General features: G+C 35.0%; 1 protein-coding gene across 2 annotated transcripts in view; it reads left to right on the top strand.

The window, feature by feature from the left end:
* The window catches only part of Gpr158 (G protein-coupled receptor 158), a 452,732-nt gene that overhangs the window by 423,401 nt on the left and 7,796 nt on the right, over positions 1-21,535 (top strand). For both annotated transcript variants that reach the window (XM_074056482.1, XM_074056481.1), the window contains exons 8-10: positions 1,040-1,278; positions 15,715-15,853; positions 19,737-19,842. In XM_074056482.1, the coding sequence (XP_073912583.1) occupies positions 1,040-1,278; positions 15,715-15,853; positions 19,737-19,842 (484 nt within the window). The remainder of the gene's footprint in view (positions 1-1,039; positions 1,279-15,714; positions 15,854-19,736; positions 19,843-21,535) is intronic.

The following is a 21,535-nucleotide window of genomic DNA, read 5'->3' as shown; positions in this document are numbered from 1 at the left end:
TGAGAATATTCTAGAGATGAAATTGAAGAATGGATGGCTACAGGATCTGTGTAGTAAGGTTGCATTTTGTCTTTGCACAATATTTAGAGGTAGATTAGTTCTTAGATATCTTTCAATCCAGTAGCTCTCAACCCTGGGTACTTGAATCATATATATAGAAAAAAACTCCAAAATTTTTAAAACTCACATTTCTTTCTTTCTTTTTTTTTTTTTTTTTTTTTTTGCAGTACTGGGGCTTGAACTCAGGGCCTTCACCTTGAGCCACTCTGCCAGCCCTTTTTTGTGATGGGTATTTTCAAGATAGGGTTTTGCAAACTATTTGCCTAGGTTGGCTTCGAATCTCAATCTTCCTGAACTCTACCTCCTGAATAGCTAGGATTACAGACATCAGCCACTGGCACCCAGCAAAATCACATTTCTTAATAGATTATCCCAATCTACCTCTTAATGAAATGACCTTATTCCCTTGGGCTGGTATTTAAATATCCCTCAAATATCCCTTGTTTTTATAATATTTCATTATTGTTTTTGGTGATATGACAAAATGACTATGAAGGGTAGTCACATGAAATGATGTCCAAAAAATGCCTTTAATAAAAGTGTGTTATAAAAATAAATAACTCATCCAAGGAAATTTTTGACTGAGTATAATAATGGAAAATCTAACTAGGTATTTTTGGAACTACTTTTGATAACCCAGAAACCCTATTTATCTGAGCAATGCTTACCTATAGTTCTTTCTAAAGTCTTAAGAATTTTTCTTGAAATACTGAGACATGCTCAAAGAAATTCAGTCATATACGAATCACCTGGACCAATGACCTCTAATGCAGGATATTTATTTTGCTGTTGGTAGATAAACTAAAATGAAATTAAATAAAAATATGAACAATGGTGTTGCTGAGTTTTCTCATGTTAAAACTCTGCATAAATAAATTTTGGTTGGGTTTAAGTTTCACCTAGAAAAAATGAAATATTTTAGAGTTTTACTTTCTCAGTGTTAGGTTTGACTTCATGTTTTGATCTTCTTTGTTTCCAGGGTTTTGAAGGTGTTTCTTTCACGAACAGCACAGCGAATTCCATACATGACTGGTGGCCGGGTCATGAGGATGCTTGCAGTAATACTTTTGGTAGTGTTTTGGTTTCTCATTGGCTGGACTTCATCTGTGTGCCAGAATTTGGAGAGGCAGATTTCACTTATTGGCCAGGGGCAAACATCTGATCACCTCATCTTCAATATGTGCCTCGTTGACCGATGGGATTACATGACAGCAGTTGGTATGTGGTCACTTGTTTTGTGTGATTGTTTTGCTTTTTTTTTTCCAGTAGCATTAAAATTGGCTTCTATTAAAGCCTTGCCAAATCCCTTGATAAAGTCTAAAATAATTTTGCCTAATATAATTTTGATAAAACAACATTATGGAAGTGATGATAATGAAAAATGGTATGCAAGCTTTTTCTGGAAATTTCCATTCTTTTTTAAAGGTATGTAGCTTTGTTGGAAAAAATGCAATCAGTTATCAAGTAAACCAGAAAAAAGAAATGTGATGAATAAAGGCAACTTCTGTGTACAAAGAGATCATCACTTGGTCTCCAATAGATTAACAGTACTCATTATATTGATATGTTTGAAAAAAACATATTAGTGGGTTTTTTTTGTACTTGTGGTCCTCTGACACTGATCAGACTTGATATGTAGGGCATCCTGTGAAGAGATTGCCTTTATAAAATTTCTGATTAATTTGTCTTTGCTATACTTATCACTAAAGAAAACTTGTCAGTAATTCTCTGCCAGTTCACTCTTACATAAAGATCAAGCCACAGTACTTGGAGCTGGCAAGAGTTATTTGGTAGAGAAACTGGAGAACTTAGAGGAACCTTGTCATGACTTTGACCAAAGCCACAGAATGCTTTTCTGGCCTACTCAGTTTTTGAAAAATAAGGTAGGGAAATCCACAGACACTTCTAATAATATATAACTTTAAACTAAGTCTCTAAAGATTAAAAAACAATGAGAGATAACCTTTATTATTTTTTTGCTGATCCCCTTGTAAGCCACAGGACAAACATTTTGTGGAACAAATTTAAAAGTGATTTTAATTCTCCTTTTCTGTCTCCCCATATTTGACAATTGTTGGCTGAATAATCTTATCTAGTCTTTCTGTAGAAGCCAAAAAGTGTGTAATTATTAGTTTATAATACATAGTGCATATTTTTCTGGGCAAGATATTTTAAGGTATTAATTGTACTGATAGGTGCAATAATGAAGAAATGTCAATAAAGAAATTTGTCGATATATAAAATTTATCATTGTATTTTGAGTGATATAACTTAGTTAAGTGGCAAAGACTCTTGGAACAATAATAGTTCAATAAAGGAAGGCAAATTTGGACCAGAACCCAGAATCTATATAAAGAAGTTCTTTGAGCCATAGATAACAGGTTATTGTAAGGAGGTGCAGAGAACAGTCTACTTGATAGGAATAGTGACAGGTGGAGGTGGGTGGTAATTGTGTGAAACATGAAGAAAATGTCTAAGTAGAAGAGAGCTGGAGTACATTATCCAGAATGTATTGTTAGTGTTGCTAGATGATAAGTTTATTGAAATCATCTGAGAAATTTGGAGAGCCAGGAGAATGTTATAAGGAACCTATAAATTCTATCCTGATTGCTTTTGTAATGTGTTTTTATTAAAGCAAAATGCACCAAATTCAGGGGTTTGTGGATTGGAACTGTTAGAAGGAGAAATTTTAGAACAGTGGTTCTCAAAGCATGGTGCTAGCAGTAGCATCACCTGGGAACTTGTTAGAAATAGAAAAATTTCAACCCATTCCAGTCCTCTTCAGTCAGACACTCTGGGAACGGGGCCTCAGCAATCTGTCCTTTATAAGAGGTGAATACAGTGTTACTTTAGCATAGAGAACCACTGACTCACAGGAAATAACCAGATGTCTTACTAGAACATATGATCACTAATCTCATTTGTGCTTTGAGCATTCCATAACACTTACTGTTCCTCATAAGAACCCTGAGAACATACTTCTTAATGACTATTTCCAGTTTTATTTTTCTTCTTCTAACTCCAAAATAGTCATGTTTTTTTTCTCTTAGTAGATGACTTCTACTTGAAAAAAATAAATAGGAGCCATCAGGTAGAAGAGTCTTAAGATTCTTACTTACCACTCTATAAATCTTCCTATATCCATATTCATTCTTGTCTTTTCTTCCCCAGGTTATATTAGCAGACATCTCAACCTGTGCCACACTCAACCAACACTTTGACCCCTGTATTTCCAGGGAACTCTCTCATTTTTACCTTTCTCTCATCTGAAACTCCCCTACCTTCAAAATCACTCACTAAAGAACTGTACTTTGACCACAACTTTCCTAGCTCATTTGTTTACTCCCTCTATAATAGCTTTTTAATATCATACACTGTTTTCTTTGCACAGTCTTATGCCACATAGTGATATTTTGATTAATGATGGTTGATTATACAGTGGTGTCCATAAGATTATAATGAAACTGAAAAGTTCTTATCACCTAGTGATGCATACCCATTGTAATGTCATAGCGCAATGCATTACTCACATATTCATGGTGACACTGATGGAAAGAAACCTGTGCACTGCCAGTCATATGAAAGGATAGTACATACCGTAATGTATAGTACATACTACTTGATAATGATAATTAATAACTTTGTTACTGGTTATGTTTTCACTACACTACACTTTCCATCATTATTTTAGTGTATACTCCTTCTACTTTAAAAAGTTTACTGTAAAGCATTATGCTGTTACATGGACAGCAGCCTCAGACATCTCGTATTTACTGAATCTTTAGGTTGCATCAAGAGGCCGTGTCCAGGGACTGATCTCTATCATCTAGGCTTGTGTAGTACACCCTATGATGTTCACACAATTGCAAAATTGTCTAACAACACATTCTTCAGAGGACATCCCTGTCATTAAGTGACACAAGATTGTACCACCACTAAATTCCCCTTTCCTCCAGAGAGAAAGCTCACTAGCAAGGAGGGAACTGGCATTTTTTATCCATTGATTATTCTGGGGGAGAGAACACAGCCACGAGGAAGACTGAAACTACTTCCTAGGCCTGAGGTGGGTTTCACAGGACAGAATAGAGATGCTCAGTATGAGAGCTGCTCCCTATGCTGTAACGAGGTCTCTATCCAGCTAATGAGGTTAGAGAAGCTAAGAGAAGGAACTGATGATGAAAGTATAGTCTAGGTCATGGCTTTACCAATGAGACAGGAGTGGTGAGAGTTGAGAGGCAGGAATCCAACCAATACTCTGAAAGGTGTTAGGTGATAACAATAGGGTGTCTTAGAAAATCAAGAGTCTAGTGGGAAGGGTGCAGGGACCAGGCAGTAAGAGGAAATTAAATTTTGGGGCAATGATGTTTTCATTACCTCCTAGTCATTGTTTTGGTCTTATAAGCTACTGTAACATCTTAGCTCTGAAAATACGCTTTTCCTGCAGCTATACTATTCTTTAAGTAAATAAATAAATAAATAGTCAGGACACGTGACCTAACAACAAGAGCAAATACTTGAAACTAGAACTGTCTTGAAAACTCAGACTTGGTAGATTTTTCATACTATCCTATATGGATTTTCATTTATTTCTCTTTCACATGTAGCATTAGGACATCTAACCACTCTTAATTCAATATTTTCTGATGTATAACATGTGCTCTTTTCAGTTCTCCATGCATATTTCTGTAAATAGCATGTTTACCATTGTAATTTTTAATATATGAGCTGTTGTTCAAGAATAAATTCATGTATTTTCAGTCGGCATGAAAACCTATACTGGTTTCTATGCATAAGTGTTTTTACATAGAGGATGGGCTCTGAAGAGGGAGGAGAAGGGTTTTGCCTTGATGCTATATGTAAACTTTGTCAAGAAGTTACAAATATATATACTTACATTAATGTCAGGAGTCATTTAGCAAAAAGAAAAAAATGATGGTTAATATATTAGTAAACCTACAATGTCAATCAGCTTTACTTGACAAAAACAATAAAAAATTTTAGTGCAAAATAAAAGACCATTTGAAAGAATGAAGTACTTGTTCTTCCACTAAAGTAGAGCTCTAATTAGAAACATAGATCATAAATGTAAAGAATGAAGTCCCTTCTATTTTTGCTTTTTTGCACAGAATTGTTCTAAAACTGTTCAGACAGATGATTTTCCTACCACAAGTGTGTAGAAAGAGAAGCAGGTGGAGATTACACCTTAGAAAGATTTCTAAACCTCCATGAGCCTCAGTTTCTTCTGTGAAGAAATGATTTAAAACAGAAGTGGAAGAAAACTGGCTTTCAGAATCCCATTATCACTTATGTCTATTTAAAAATCATTGTCCTGTGAAAAATTGTGAGATAATCTTTAAGGGAAAACAATAAAGATATAAGCATTGTGACTGTGGAAGACAGAGTTTGAACAATGTGTAAAACTGCTACATAGTCCTCGTGGTCAGTAATTTAAGAAATAATTTCATTAATCTGATAGAGAATTTTAAATTTTGGGTTTTCTAAAATATTTCCAGATCAGATTATAAGTCCTATAAAGAGTTAAACTGCCATAGGTCTTTGAGAAATATCAGCATCTATAATAAGTAATACTGTAGTACTTACACTATGTATATGACTCAGCACTTTGAATTTTTCTAGATACATTTAAATATATTTTCCATACATCACTGAAAGCAAAAGAAAGTATTCTTCCATGCATTTCTCTTCTCTCTTTCCTCTTAACCTAGTAGTCGTAGGTTCCCCAGTGCCATCGCTGTGTTGTTCACACTGGTTCCTGAGCATCCAATAACGATGATCTCAGTTGTAGACTCTCGATAAACATTTACTGGAAGACCAAAGAATGAGCTCTGCCCCCCCTGCCTCTCGTGATGTTTTCTGTGGTCAGAATCAGACTAGGAGGTGGAAACTTGTTAAAGATAAAAATCTAGAGTTATACAAGTGTTCTCAATTTCATCTTAATGATAGATATGTATGTCCAAATTTTGGGAGATATTTATCTAAAAAATTGGCAGTTAGAAACCAGTTTATGAAACTCTGGCTCTCACTTCCCCGATCATGTACATAATAGATTTGTGCAAATTTGGCATGAAAATGAAAGTTATAATTTTAAAAATATTATATAGCATAACTATGAATATTAAGGTAGAATAAAATTTACTTTTTATGAAAATTCTATTTATTTCACTCTCCTCCAAGAGATATGTCAAGAATAAAGGGGTTGACCAGGCAAAGAGAATTTGCATCCTGGTTTCTCCTTGCGTCAGAACAGGACAGCTTTTCTGACTCGAGCCGAGCTGCTGTGCTGCTCTAGTCAGCTTCCAGGAGTCAAGGAACCGCAAGGAAGGACTGAAGGGTCGGGTGACCTGGAGCAGGGACTCAGCCCGGACACTTGGCCCCGAGCCCTGTCCACCTCAAGGAAGCCAGGAAGTTCCTTGCGCTGGGAGCTTGTTTCTGCTGCTGACTGCTAAGTTCTTACGCATTTCATTACCAAGGCCCAAGGACACCTGACTTGGGGGAAATAGTGCAATATCATGGGGTGTGACTAGAAGCGACATGGGCTGTGGGCTCTGGCTGTGACCCACCTGCCTTTGGGCTGTGACCTGGACTGGGGCCCAGGCCCTGGCTCCTGTTGCCTGCCTTTCCTTCACAGAAGAATAAAGGGGTCGAAACTGGGTGTCTCCTAAATTAATGGAAAAAACAAATAAAAATCCTAGGTTATACTCATTTTTAAAAATGTTACGAGTCAGATTGCCAAATTTTTTTTCGGAATGAAATCACCCTACCTGCTAAACTGGTAGTCAGGATTTTTCCCAATAGCTTTAAGATTTGTGATATGAAGAAGTCAAAACTTTATTCCTCTATGAGTTTCCTACCTGATTGACACAAACTAGCCATGACTTCCCAAGCCTGAACTAACCTTTATAATTTCATTCCTATAGACAGGTTTGACACCTAGATTTAGATTTCCCAGGCAAGATCCTCCAATATTGGGCTTCCAAATTTGGAATACTTGAAAAGTAGAGAACTTTATCATTTGGTAATATTTAGATGGATAGCATTCAATTTATGATTATATGTTTTGAACATATATGGAATATATAAAACAGTTCCAGTGACTTTAAAAAAATAGAAAAAGTGGGAAGATTCTTACCTATAATAAATAATAAGACTGTGGAAGAGCAGCTGATAAATGATAATGTCAAGGACATTTATAACTTCCATTCCATGGCTGTATATGCTGATCTTACTTTAGTGCAGATTAGGAAAGCACTAAACTGTTTCCTCAGTTTTTTCCAGAAGTTAGGTGATGATAATCTATGTAATAAAAGTAACATAATTGAGAATAAAACTAGTTTACTGTCTTCTCTAACCAAGCACAAGAATATGCAAAAAGCTCTATGTAGCTTTGTATTTCTGTTCTGCTATCTTCTGTTATTCTGTATTTTTTATGTCAGTGATATGGCCCAACTGTTCTCTACAACATTTATATGATCAAATAACTGTTCCCTGGCAAGGGCCCTCTGTAAATTAAGTTCACCCAATGCCTGAAATGTCTCATGGTCTGAAAAGTTCTTGGAATTTGGCAACTCTTATTCTGTATTTTATTCACCAAGAAGTAAAGAAAGATATAGAGAAAAGTCTAAGTAATAATTAAATATTAATGATAGGCTTATCACTCCTTTTTGGGGAATTTTAAAGTGTTTATGCTTTCAGTGAATTCTGAAACTGATTACCTACTGATCAAAATCCTAGTCAGTTTCCATGAATTTCACATGGAATATTTTTACTACAGAAAACAATATTTTTCTCTTCATCATTGACATGATCTTTTCCTTTGTTCTTATTCTTCCTGGCATAATATTTTAAGTACATAAAACAGATGATGTATTCAGCAATTTAGTCATGTGCCCATGTTTATAAGGAACTGAGAAAAACACAGTAACTCTCTCACTGAGTTACGTAGGGAAATTCTAAGGTAGCAGTAGTTTCTCAGGACTTAAACAATTACCCTAGAAGATTAGGCAGCACTATGACAGATGAGATGTGAAGTAAGTGCCATTGAAAGAGTCCTGGGGAATAGGTTACACTTCCTGCTCTGACTTAGATTAATGTTCTTGATACAGATTCACCATGTACATTTTCTTTAGTCTACTATGCCACAGGCCTTAATCCATGCTGCATTGTAGTTGCCATTTTTAAAATGAATTTATAATTTTCAAAGGATAAAAACTTTACTACACTGATATTTTTGTCATGGCTTGGGCTACATCACTAAAACTACACCTACTTTTTCAAGAAATAGCTTGTGTGTTTTCAGGATGATTGAAATGGGGGTTACTTATTTCTTTACCACCTCTCCTGAAAAATATTCTTCTTACTTAGGAATAATGCTCAAATGTAGAGAGAAAGAATAATTTACAAATACTTTAATAAATAGAAGTTGAAGAAATATTATCATAATAGTGGAGATTGATGAAGGACAATATTTGAGAGACATGAAGCAAGAGTTAGTAAGGCATCTATAGGGACCTTAATTTCTTCTAAGGCATTTTAGCTCATGTTAGCTTTCTATTACTGTAACCAGATATCGAAGATAACCAACTTAAGAAGAGGAAAGGTTTACTTTGGCTTACAGTTTTTGAGGTTTCAGTCCATGGTCAGTTTGCCCATTGCTTTTGAGCCTCTCATGAGGCAGCACATCATAGTGGAAGAAGCTGCTCACCTCATAGGAGCTGAGAAGCAAGAGAAAGAAGAGACCAGCATTCTACAACTCTCTATTCGTGGGCACACCTCCAATGACTAAAACCTCCCACTAATCTCCATTTCTTAAAGGTTTCACTACCTCTCAATAGCACCAAGCTGAGGACCAAGATTTTAACACATGGGTCTTTGGAAAGCATTCCAGATCCAAGCTATAGCACAGCTCCCTTATGGAACCCCAGAATTTTAAAGGGGGAAAATTTAGAAGAAAATAAGCTCCTTTTATTGTTTATACAAGGATAACACATATATTAACTTAGTTGTCAGGAAGATTTGAATGGCCCTTTTCTTTAAATCAAATGGATATCGTAGTTTAAATTACAAACTGCTAATCCATATCAACTACAGTGTATTCTTAGAGTCCCACCAATTCTGACTTCTGCAATCTTAAAAAGCAGAACTAGCACTATCATTTCCTCTAAGAAGAGTTTCTTGTTGGAATAATGTAGGAGTAGAAAGATGTTACAGATTTTTTTCCTGTTTCAGCTCACAAAGACCCATTCTCTATAGTAGGCAAAACTCTGGGATAACTTGAGTAAAGAGACCACTCACTGGTCAACAGAAGAGTACATTTGTACTGACCTCATGAGCCTCTAATTCAGTGGTTTAGCGGCATCATGACCCAAGCTTAATTCAGCAAGTTGTCTCAAAGGTTGTACAAACTGTAAATTTATGGTAATTTCCAAGGAATTAAAATCTTCTTTAACCTCCAAAAGAGACAAATGGTGCTAGAGGTATAAAATTAAGGTATAAAATAAACTAACTCATTCTTCCTGTTTGCCCTTTAGCATCATTCATATAACCCCACCTCAAAGAGGGAAAACATTTTCTATAGAAGAAAATAAATAAGCAACCACCCCCCACTATAGTCATTCTAAAAACCACTCATGCTAGCCTTTTGCAAAGGACGTATGTGTGAGTTTCTATCCATGCAATTCAAGTAAAAGCAAAGACATTGTCACTACTGTCAGACTTTCATAAAGGATCAAAAATTTTAAATGCCTTCTAAATGATAGCAAGTAAATCCAAATCCAAATCCAACTCTCTCCCCAAATAATAATGCTCATGTACGTTACAGGCAAAGGGAAAAGGAAGATGGTGGAACACATGGCTTGCTGCTCAGCAGCAGCTCTCTGCCCTGTCCCTGACAGTCTCTGATCTTCTGTCTCTGGAAGCCTTCATATCCATGATCTCCAATGTGTGTCCGTAATCTCTGAATTCTCTGACATTTGTCAGTTTTGTCACCCCATATGAATCTTTGAAATTTGTAAAGGTAGTATGTCAGAAAGAGATGAAAAAACATTTTCTCTACTTTTTCCACTTAAGATGCAATGGAGAATACAGAAAAACCTTAGTCTCCATTCTGGAGATTTGTCAGAGGAACCAATAAAGAAAAGCTGCTTGAAAACATGTGGTTGTTCACAGCAGTTCTTGTCTCAGAGAGCTCCCTAGCAGTGAGTGGATAACAGAATAGAGAAATCAGGTCACCATATGGCCTATTGGCACTGATAAGATGAACCATATTATTCCTTAATATTCCCATCAATATCTCTGATCCTATGATGAAAGCTCAGCATTCAGGGGTTTTGCCTCCAGCCTTTTAAAGGAGTTCACAAGTTCTAAAATGAAACCTTTACAAACATAGATAATGTCCAAGTGTAGTTAGCACAGGGCCTGGCACATCCAACAGATGTTACCTATGAAATCAGATCAACTGGGGCACAAAAAGTACTTATGAGTAGAACTCTGACTACCACAGGGTATTCAGTTCCAATTAACATATTAGTTGTTTAAAATACAATTGCTGCTTGAAAAAAAACCATTTTCCAAGGGTTTTATCTATGCCTCTGTCAATAATGGAGCAAAAGAAAACCTAGGCCAAGAATGAAATTTAGAGAACACTGGCCAATAACTAAGAGATGTGGGTTCTAGGCTCTGTTATCTTGCTCACAGAATGAGTACAAGTGGAGAAGGATGGGGCAGCCCAACTCTGACTGTCCTTTGTGGCTCCCTGCTTCCAGACTACTGAGAGGAGCGCAAGCACTCTTGCCTCCTTTGTCCTAACTGCGAAATAATTGCAACATCCTCTTGTTTCTGTGTGCTTCTCTATGTTCAAGTTTTATAAACTCAGGTCAAGGCCAATAGAGTAATAGCATCTCACTAAGCTTCCCTTCCTGTCACATACACATGCAAAAATTTACACCTTGAGACATGGTCTTATAAGGTCTCTTCTAACTTTAACTTCTAATTCTATCAGATGTATGTATCACTTTTATCTTTCAATCCATGTAAATTCATAATTGTCCTTATTTTAACCAAAATACTAAAAAGGCAGGTAAGCTGCCAGCATATACCCTGTGTGTGTTTGTTGAATGCTGGAATTTGAATGTAAGCCTCCCTGTGCCTATTGAACCCTTGAATGCTGGAATCTCAAGAATTATCGAAATTGTTTGATTTAATGCTTCATGATAACCTCTGAGCTGTCTATTCTATTATTAGAATGAAAATAAAATGGGTTAATCCTGGTTGTAATCAAAAATAATTTTCTACTTTAATCATGAATTTTCTAAGTGGAGTGGATTTAGAGAAAAATTAAAGAGGGCATTTAAAGAAACACTTGGGAAACAAACCTCAATGTTATACCAATTATGTATGTCTTTATTTATGCTATTTGAAGATAATTTTAATGGGGCTGAGAAGAATAAAAAAATGTTGTTAAAACAAAATGCCTTTGCGGCATGGCTAGCCAAGGTGGCACAGTTTGACGTTTGCACTTTGAATCTGTTCTCCTCTCTGCTCTCATCAGTGATCTAAGGTTTAGAATGGGGACATCACAGAACTGAGATTCTCACTTCTTTGCTTGCCCCCATCCTTTGGAAAAACAACTGAAATTGCTTTCATAATGCTATACTAATTTTTAAAGGCCGAGGTAGTTAACTTTAAAATTTTACCCTTGTAGATTAAAAAATAAAATGCCTCCGTTGTCTACAAGTTCTATTTGGATCTTTAAATATAGTGCAATTCCCTGTATAACTATACTCCTGCTTCCCATCAAAATCATTTAACAGGAGAAATTATTTTCTGAAGCAGAAGCATAACACATATTTCAATTCCACATAATAACCCTGCAAAATTTGGTAACATCTGCATATTTTCTTTTTTAATTGCAGTGTTAGTCTGAAGTTAATTATATGAAGCTGATTTTTTTCCTGAGCCCGACTTTTATATACACATTTAGTTTAATTCATATTTTGAATAATAACTTGTTTTTCAGTGACAGCATATTGTTTGATATTGCTAATGAAATTATTTTAATGTTCAACTTAGCTATTATGAGAAATCTTATTTCGTCTTATATTTTTAAATATAATTCTCCATTGTAGCATGCTAATTAACCTGATGACTCCTTTTTTAAAAAAAATCTTCAGCATAACACTATATAAAAACACTGTAGGAAGTGGTAGGAGGTGCTGTTTTTATAATGCAGCTACCTGTGAGTCTTTCAACTACACAGATTTTTTTTGCACTGCTGTTGCTTAATAAATATTTTTGCATTCAACATTCTTTTGTGCCAAGCACAGTACTGCATACGTGATATGTGTTGGTAAATAGAGGTTGCCACTGTTAGCAATTATGCCAGTATGCTCTTTAAACCAATCATAGGCCTGTTAAAACCATAAGACAAAATAAAATATAACCATTTATTTGAGCAAAGAATAATTCATGAGTCAGGAAGCACCAAAACTGAAGGAGGTTATGGGCTTCACTATAGCAGACAAACCTCAGAGTTTTGTAGGCTGAGCTCGGAATCAAATAAAATGATTCAATTGTTACAACTAGGTGATTGCCTTATTTGGGTATGGTCCAAATGGAGAGCCCATGTAATAGAATTAATCAGCTAGTTCATTGTCTATGATTGGCTGAGGATCAATTCATGATTGACCAGTTATAAGAAATTCCTCTAGGTTTCTATTTGCTTATGTCAGAGTTCCAGGTACAGAAACAACCACAGTCTAGGCTTCTTGGGGATTTTTGTTTTAATGTTGTTTGCTTTAGTAGGCCTGCAATGTTAGAGGGAATGACAAGGTAACAGAAAATCTACATCTTTAATGATTTAAACATAAAATTGATATTGTTTATAGAGTCAAATAGTATTAAGTTAAGTCAACAAATATTCTTAAATTTTATGTGGGGTCTGTATGGGCAAAGGGAGAAAAAAATCATAAAAAACTCAGTTTTTACCCTAAAGGAGGTCACAATTATTTAGGGTGGTTGGAGGGGGGGAAGACTAATTGAACAATTATTCAGCGTGAACAGTTTTTCTCCCAATTATACATTGTGTGGAAATACTCTGTATTGTGTTATATGTGGATTGATACATACTCTAAAATATTAATGGAAAGAAAATTCAGTATAAGTTAGAATAATTTCAGGAGACTTTGTGATGGAGATAGGGCTTGAATTGAACATTGAAAAATTGGTTACGATTTGGAAATGGAAGGGCTGGTGGAGTGGCTCAAATGGTAGAGCACCTGCCTATCAAGCCTGAGCTCCTGAGTTCAAACCCCAGCACCACAAAAAAAAATTTGGAAATAGAGGTAAGGAAATTTTCAGTGGGACCAAAAAATGTGAGCTGAGACCCAGAAGCAGCAAGACTAATCTTTTTAGTGTTCAGTGGACAATGAATCCTCCTAGTCAGCACAAAGAAGTTCTGTTGGGGAGCACTGGAAATCATGTTAGGTATATGAAGTCATTATATAAATAGGTAGGAAGATAGATAGATAGATAGATAGATAGATAGATAGATAGATAGATAGATAGACGATAGATGAAGTCATATTATAGAGGGCTCTGAGGGTAAGGATGAAATATTTGTTAAGTAACAATGAGTCACTGGAGATTTCTGAATGAAGGTGCAGGTGTTGCCTCCCAAAAGGCTGACCTGAGTCTCAGAGACCAAGTTAGAAGTTGGGGTCTAAGAAATAGATACACAAGAAAGAATAAAGCCAAGCAATGTGGGCAACTATCACAAACTATTAATACCAAGAATTTCTTGAAAGTAAAGGCACATTGCCCTGCAGGAATCCTCTTTGAGTCTCACTTTTGAGGCACCATTTTTTCAAGCATTATAAGAATATTCAAATTATCTTTCATAAGTTAACCCAAATTCACTAGCAGAGATTTGGACGAATCCAATTATGATTAAAATGGACTTTCAGAACAATGAGTCTGCCACTGTTAGGATGAATGGATTAGGGTAGGTTTTAGCCAGGTGTAGACAAGCTCTTGAAAAATAGTTTCAACAACTAAGAAGTGAGCTTAATAGGTGCTTAGGCAAAGATTGTAGACATTGAGAGGAATGAACACATATGAGAAGTCAAAAAAGAAATGTAGAAGTGAAAGATGGCTCTGAGATTTTAAACCTGTTTGAAGAAGGTAGTAGTGATGCCATGGACAGAAATAAATGAATTTGGAAAGGAAATTATATGTGAAGACAATTTTCTCATTTCCTTCTCTAGACCCACCAGAGCTTGGCTAGGTGCAGTGTTCACAGCATATGGCCTGTGGCCACTGTGCTGAATCATTTGGATCTACATTTAGTCTCATGGAGAGTTTGGAGTGAAGTTTATTTTTAAATTTGGCTTCTGGCCGCATTGTGGTTTTAGAATAGCTCCTGGCAGATTGGTTTATTTAAGGGATTTTCAATAATTGGGGCACTATCTACTGTTTTAATGCTGGTAGAAATAAGCTGAATGTTGGTAGATAAAACACCTTGGTTTTTGGATAAATGGTCAGTGTTTTGAATGGAAATCAGTGTATCAGTATGTAAGAAGGTTATGTCTAGGTAATGCATTGGATGAAATGTCTTTTCCCAATCAGAAGTTTCTTCTTAATAATTTGATATTATCTTTCAATAAGATCATACCACTCAGATAAAATGGGTTGTTAGGATTAGTGGTCAAAATGAGTTAAAATAACAACTCCCAGTTTGAAAAAAGTCAAATGAAGGTTTTAATAAGAAGAATCATTTAAAAATTATCTATGTCAGAAATCATGTTAAGTTCTTTATATGCATTACTTGTTTAGTAGCAAATAATCCTATGGAGTATGAACTTTTCTTAACCTCATCTTCTGAATGAAAAAGCTGTGGCCAGCAAGGTTAAGGTAATGGGCTAAGATTATGCAATGTTCGATAGTGATAGAATCAGGTTCAGACTTAGGTCTGTATGATCCTGCAGCTCTTAGCTGCTACTCTGTGCCTGTCTCTCCTGGCTTCAGTGATCAAACAAGGTGATTGTGAATTTTATTAAATCTTTCAGCACTCCACCCACAAAAGATACGAATTCTGTCATGTGTGAAGAAACAACATTTCATTTATAAAATATGTCACTGAATGTTTAGCAACCTATATTCTCACATTTCTAGCAATGGATATTTTACTTGTTGAACTGGACTCAGTGCGGTAAGAATTTAAATTTCTAGAAGCCACATCTAAGAGTATAAGAAACCTTTTGTTGCCTTGACAACTTGTTATGACCCATATCCTCCATGAACTTCCAAAACGTGGGCGAGGAATGTGGAAATTTATTTTACAATTGTCTTAGGAAGAAGCCAGATGTTAGAAAAAATTTTGAGGATCCAAATGCTGTTAAAAAAAAACAACAACAATGCCATGAACAAAGTATACCTTTGAAGAATCTTCTACACAGTGAATAAAATTAAAAAATAAATTTATAGCATCTGTATACTTATGTGAGTAACACTTCATAAGCCTCTATTTCTAACTGAACAAGTGTTCCCATAATAGACAAAAATGCATACAAAAGAACTTAAATTTTCTTCTTTCTTCACTTCTGAAACTAATGGGAAATCACTTGTTTGTTCTTCTCACAGCTGAATTTTTATTCCTCCTGTGGGGTGTTTATCTCTGCTATGCAGTGCGGACAGTCCCATCAGCATTTCATGAGCCTCGCTATATGGCTGTCGCAGTACACAACGAGCTCATCATCTCTGCTATATTCCACACCATTAGGCAAGTGATCTGTAGAGCTAATGAATACTACTTTACTTTTCTTGTGTGTTTCAGTTTAATTTGAATAGCAAAACTAGATAATATACATCATAGAATGATTTAGATCTATTTTTATTCATGTTTAATATATGGGTCTATATTTTCAAACTCTTAATATTCACATAGACAACTTATATGTGTGAATTCTGTTGAATTCAAAACAAAAAATATCTACTTCAATCAGATGATGAGGTTATTGTGCTCCTGGGGGTCTGCCTCTCCACATTTTAGCCATGAATTTTGTAGCTGGCCTCTGTTTTATGATTATCTTATGTATCTCTATAGCAGATGAGCACAAAGCAGTAAGAGAAGGCAATATAATGGAGTGGACCAAATAAAACATGTATAACTTATCTTCTAAGAATTTTCCCCTGCTTCATATTTGAAAATCTCAAAATGGAACTTTCAAAAAGGAATCCTGTCATTTGAAAGGCAGCATTGAGGTAAGCCTCTAATTAGAGGCTTGGTATGTGATACACACTTGTAATCCCAACACTTGGGAGACTGAGGCAGGAGGATAGAGAGTTTGAAGCCAGCTTGGGCTGCATTGAAAAACTCTGTTTCAAAAAACAAACTAAAAATAAAAATATAAGAGTGAACAGTGTAATTCATAATTTTGAATATCTTTGTCCCCAGGACTCCTTAATCAGAGCATTCACAGATAGAAACTGTTAACATATTTGTATATCACTTTTAGATATTTTTATATTTGAGGGTATGTTTGTAAAGCATTTTAATTTATAGCATTGGTATGGCCATAAAATATCAGGAATTATAGTTTAGCATGGTAAATCAGGGGAACACTGATTTAGGAAGGATGGGTATAGAGCAAATAGTAGGAATAATAATTACAGAAATCAAATGTGCACAAGGTCTTACTACACATGGACTTAGTTCATAAGTGCCATGGTTTCAATATTTATGAAGCCCAACAGTAAGAAACAATAACATGATCCATTTGGGTAATCTTTTTCTTGAATAACATAATATTAAATAATGCTTCCAGGGCTAAGGTGTATCTCAGTGTTAGAGTGCTTGCCTATCATGGGCAAAGCAATAGATAGAATCCCCAGCACTGCAATTAATTAATTAATAAATTAAAAAAGACTTTCAGTGTCAGGAAAGATACTATTAATATGACACATGCATTCTTTCTTATCGCCATAAAATATAAAATTGTATGTGTATATATCCATATACATGCATATATAATTGAAATGACTACATATTATATGTTGGACTACTTTCATTTTTTACCAAATTGTCAGATCACACAAAAATAAACTAGTATGAATGAACTAAGTCTAAAAGGTGACATATGCACAAGGCCTTTTCCCCAGTCTGTTCTAATCCTTTTATTTATTTTTAGTGCTAAGCATAAAGCAAACCTTCAGGAAAGTGCAAGACTTTTAGAAGTCTGCTTTATTTTTAACCTCAATTTTCAAATATTTCTACACTCCTGGCTTTTAGACCTATTTTTAAATAGTTGAAATCCTCTTTAAAAATGAAGCTTTAAAACTACTGCAAAACCCAGCTTTTCTCAAGATATTTCTATACAGAACTACAACACCTTCCCCCCCAAAAAAACTGACAGTGATTTAAAGCTGTTTAATATAAGTATATTTCAGCTATTTTTCTGAAGATTAACTGTTTTAATTTAAAATTTGAACAACCATTCTTCCTTCCAGATATATCTTGCTAGCTTGTCATTCACTTGTACTGAGATAGGAATTCCCAAGTCCATGGAGATGCTCACAAACTATGAATCATCTCCATTGATGAACCTTTCTGCTCCAGTACTTACAGTGACCCCTAACAGATTGGGCTTGTATCATCTTTCCAGGGTACATTTTATATATAAATATATAGCTTATATGCCTCAGAGACTATAACTTGTTACAGAGTGTAAGGGTCCTATGATAAAAAAAAATCTCAAGTGAAGCATCTCATGCCTGCACAAAGCAAATGTTGAGTCACATTCAGGGCAGGGGTAAGGCCCCTTTTCTCACAAAGGAGTGAGATAAAATGGTAATCTAGAACAGCCTTTTCAACAATATGTGAAATATCATAAGCCTTCTGCACATCCATGTATGTTACAAGTCTATTTTAACTACATCTCCAGAAGCAGCAGGAAATAACTATCCATTTTGGATGACTCTTGAGCTCCCCCATTGGAGAGCTCATTTTAGCTTAATGTTCCAAGGTAGGGGTGGGGGGTGGCGAAATGAGGAAGAAGCCCCCTTGAGTACAATTTTGTTTTAAATATTACTATTAATTTACTTAGAAAAATAGTCAGGAATGTGGTATAATATAAAATTACTTTCTTCCCTTTTTATCCATTTATAGACATTTGTTTTGTGATTGTAATATGAACTTTTTCTTAGGATGTTAACTTTTCAGATTCAATGATGTATGTCATTGAAATAAAGTTCTAATTCTCTAATTTGAAAAGCTGTCAAATCTCATATTTAGCTTTCATGGGTAAACCATTTATGGGAAAAATTAAAAGAGGATTGTAATTGCAAAGGACCTTTATAAAAACAGCATCTTGTTTCTGCCTATGGATGAGTCTTTCAAACCTAAGCATTGGCTTATGTATGCATGTAATGATTTACAAAAATGTTCCAAAATTACTAGAGTGGAACTTGGTATTGAATAACTCCTTGCTCACTTGGAACACAGCTTTATAAATTCCTCAGAAAGAGATTTTCAACATTGCATTTAAAAATATTTAACAATTAGACAATCAAGAACAACTAATGTTTTTTAAATTTTATTACTCATATGTGCATACAAGGCTTGGGTCATTTCTCCCCCCTGCCCCCACCCCCTCCCTTACCACCCACTCCACCCCCTCCCTCTCCCCCCCACCTCCTCAATACCCAGCAGAAACTATTTTGCCCTTATTTCTAATTTTGTTGTAGAGAAACTATTTTGCCCTTATTTCTAATTTTGTTGTAAGCAATAATAGGAAGAAACAAGGGTTTTTGCTGGTTGAGATAAGGATAGGTATACAGGGCATTGACTCACATTGATTTCCTGTGCGTGTGTGTTACCTTCTAGGTTAATTCTTTTTGATCTAACCTTTTCTCTAGTTCCTGGTCCCCTTTTCCTATTGGCCTCAGTTGCTTTTAAGGTATCTGCTTTAATTTCTCTGCGCTAAGGGCAACAAATGCTAGCTAGTTTTTTAAGAACAACTAATTTTTTTAAGGTGCTCTTACAAACCGTAGTGTATTTAGTTTATTCATTGCATTGCTTTTCATTTCAGCCTTTGGGATCATTCACAAAGACAGATAATTACCTACTCTTCCTATTCATTCATTCTAATGAATGTTTTTTAATAAAGAACATCAGAATCAAGCTGGAGTCCTGGCTCAAGCAGGAGCACTGGGCTAGCAAAGGTGAAGCCCTGAGTTCAAACCCCAGTACTTGATTCAAATATATCTATTGGAATCAAGACTTATTTAGATATGTCTTATAACCTAAATTTGTCTGAAACCACCATTAACAACCTTTTCTTTTTAACTCCTGTATTCACTGTTTTAGTTTTGTAGAGTCAACTTAAATACACAATAATACTCCTGGGAAATGTTTAGCACAGCTGTATGTATGAACTATCTTTCTTACTAGTAATGATCTGGAATGAAAAGAATGATACTCATATACCATGAACCCATGAAGGTTACTCAAACCCTCATTGTTCTGTGATGAAAAGATATGCTATCAAAACAGATGTTTTTTTTTCTTTTTAAAAATATACTGAGGAAAACAGTTTCCAAATAACCTACTATTTGAAGTAGAAATCTTGATCTTGGATTGCTAATGTGGAAAATTCTTATTTCAGATTTGTTCTTGCCTCAAGACTTCAGTCTGATTGGATGTTGATGCTGTATTTTGCACATACTCATTTGACTGTGACAGTCACCATCGGGTTGCTTTTGATTCCAAAGGTATTCTTCTAACATTTTTCACACAAGAGAATTATTTTTAAATAGTGCAATAGAGTTATTCTCCTTTTAAAAGTATGTGGTAATAAAGACAAAGGGAAGTGTGGAAATTCTTTGAAACTAAAAGTTTTTAAAAGCTTCATCCTCAGGCAACTGACTGTTTTCTTTAGGGATTTATTAAACATGTTAAATAATTCTTAAATGCCTTAATTTATTATAAAACCCATCATTTGTTTCAGTTCTTTACCAAATATTTTGATGTCTACTTAGGTTTTAATTATTACTGGCTCCAGGTGGCAGTCAGTGTAGATATAACATCAAGATCATTGTTAAAAGATCTTGTTCTAAGACTCCTCTTGTTTAAATTCATATTCAAAGTCCTATTTTGAAGACATTCAGGAGCCTCTACTCCCATTTCCTGCATGGGGCAGAAAATGTTTCTCTTTTTTTTCCTTTCTCCCCACTTTTAACATGTTATACTAAATTTCTTTCCTAATAAACTTTACTATTATTTTTACTAAAAAAAAGATACTCAGAAAATTTTGTGTAAATATAACTAAATAAATATTATGTATAGAAGAATCTCAATGATGATATATTCTCACGAAGACTTATCTAGGCTTTAATAATATAGAGAAGGGGGAATTGGCCAGGACTCAGAAGACAGGGATTCTGGACTTCGTCTTCACCATGAACTAACTGTGTACTATAGCAGTAGCCAAAACTTTTGAGCCCCCTAGTCTCAGTTCCCTTATAAATAACATGAGAGCAGTAAAACTGCTTCGAATTAAATAAAAATGATATTAGAGTATTGGGAAAAGAAATATTATACAAATTATAGCACTATCATTATTTTTCTCTTTTATATATAGAGAAAAATAATGTTACGTATCTTATCATGCCTTACAGTATAACATGAGCACAGCTAAAACCAGAGGTGTGATTTTCCTGTGTTTCACTCTAGGTTTTCTAGGTTTATTCATCTCATGATGAATAAAAACCACTCAGCCTGACTGGAAAGGCCAAAAAGTTATGAATGGAACAAAATACCTATTTTTATTCCTTCTTAAAGTACTTAACTAGCTGTAGGTTTCATAGATTAGGCTACTACTACAATTTATCCTAATGATTTAATACTTTGTATAATATGAGTATGTACTTATTAGATGGATGAATTCTCTATTCAATACATTTTTATTGAGCTCCAGAGAATTGTACACTTTCATACAAAAATATTATACATGAATGTTCATAGGAGCATTGTGCATAATAACCAAACAATAGAAGCAATTCAAATATGCATCAACTGATGAATGTATAAACTATGGCATATATATACGATGGAAAGTTACTTGACGATAAAAAGGAATGAAATTCCAATACATGCTTACAACTTGGACAAACCTTGAATATATTATGCCAAGTATAAAAGCCAGACACAGAAGGCACATATTGTATGATTCCATTCAGGTGATTTGTCCAGAGTAGGCAAACTGCAGACTGAGAGCAGATTAGTGGTTGCCACAGCAAGAGAAAGAAAAATAAAAATGATTTCTTAATGAGCTCAAGGTTTCATTTTGAATATTCTGGAATTAAATAGTGGTGATGGTTGCACAACCTTGTAAACATGCTAACAAACACTGAATTATACACTTCAAAATGGTAAATTTATAATGTATGAATTATATCTCAGTAG

Source organism: Castor canadensis, chromosome 15 (assembly GCF_047511655.1).
Source record: "Castor canadensis chromosome 15, mCasCan1.hap1v2, whole genome shotgun sequence".
NCBI classification, from domain to species: Eukaryota; Metazoa; Chordata; class Mammalia; order Rodentia; family Castoridae; genus Castor; species Castor canadensis.
This window is presented reverse-complemented; position numbering and strand designations above follow the sequence as displayed.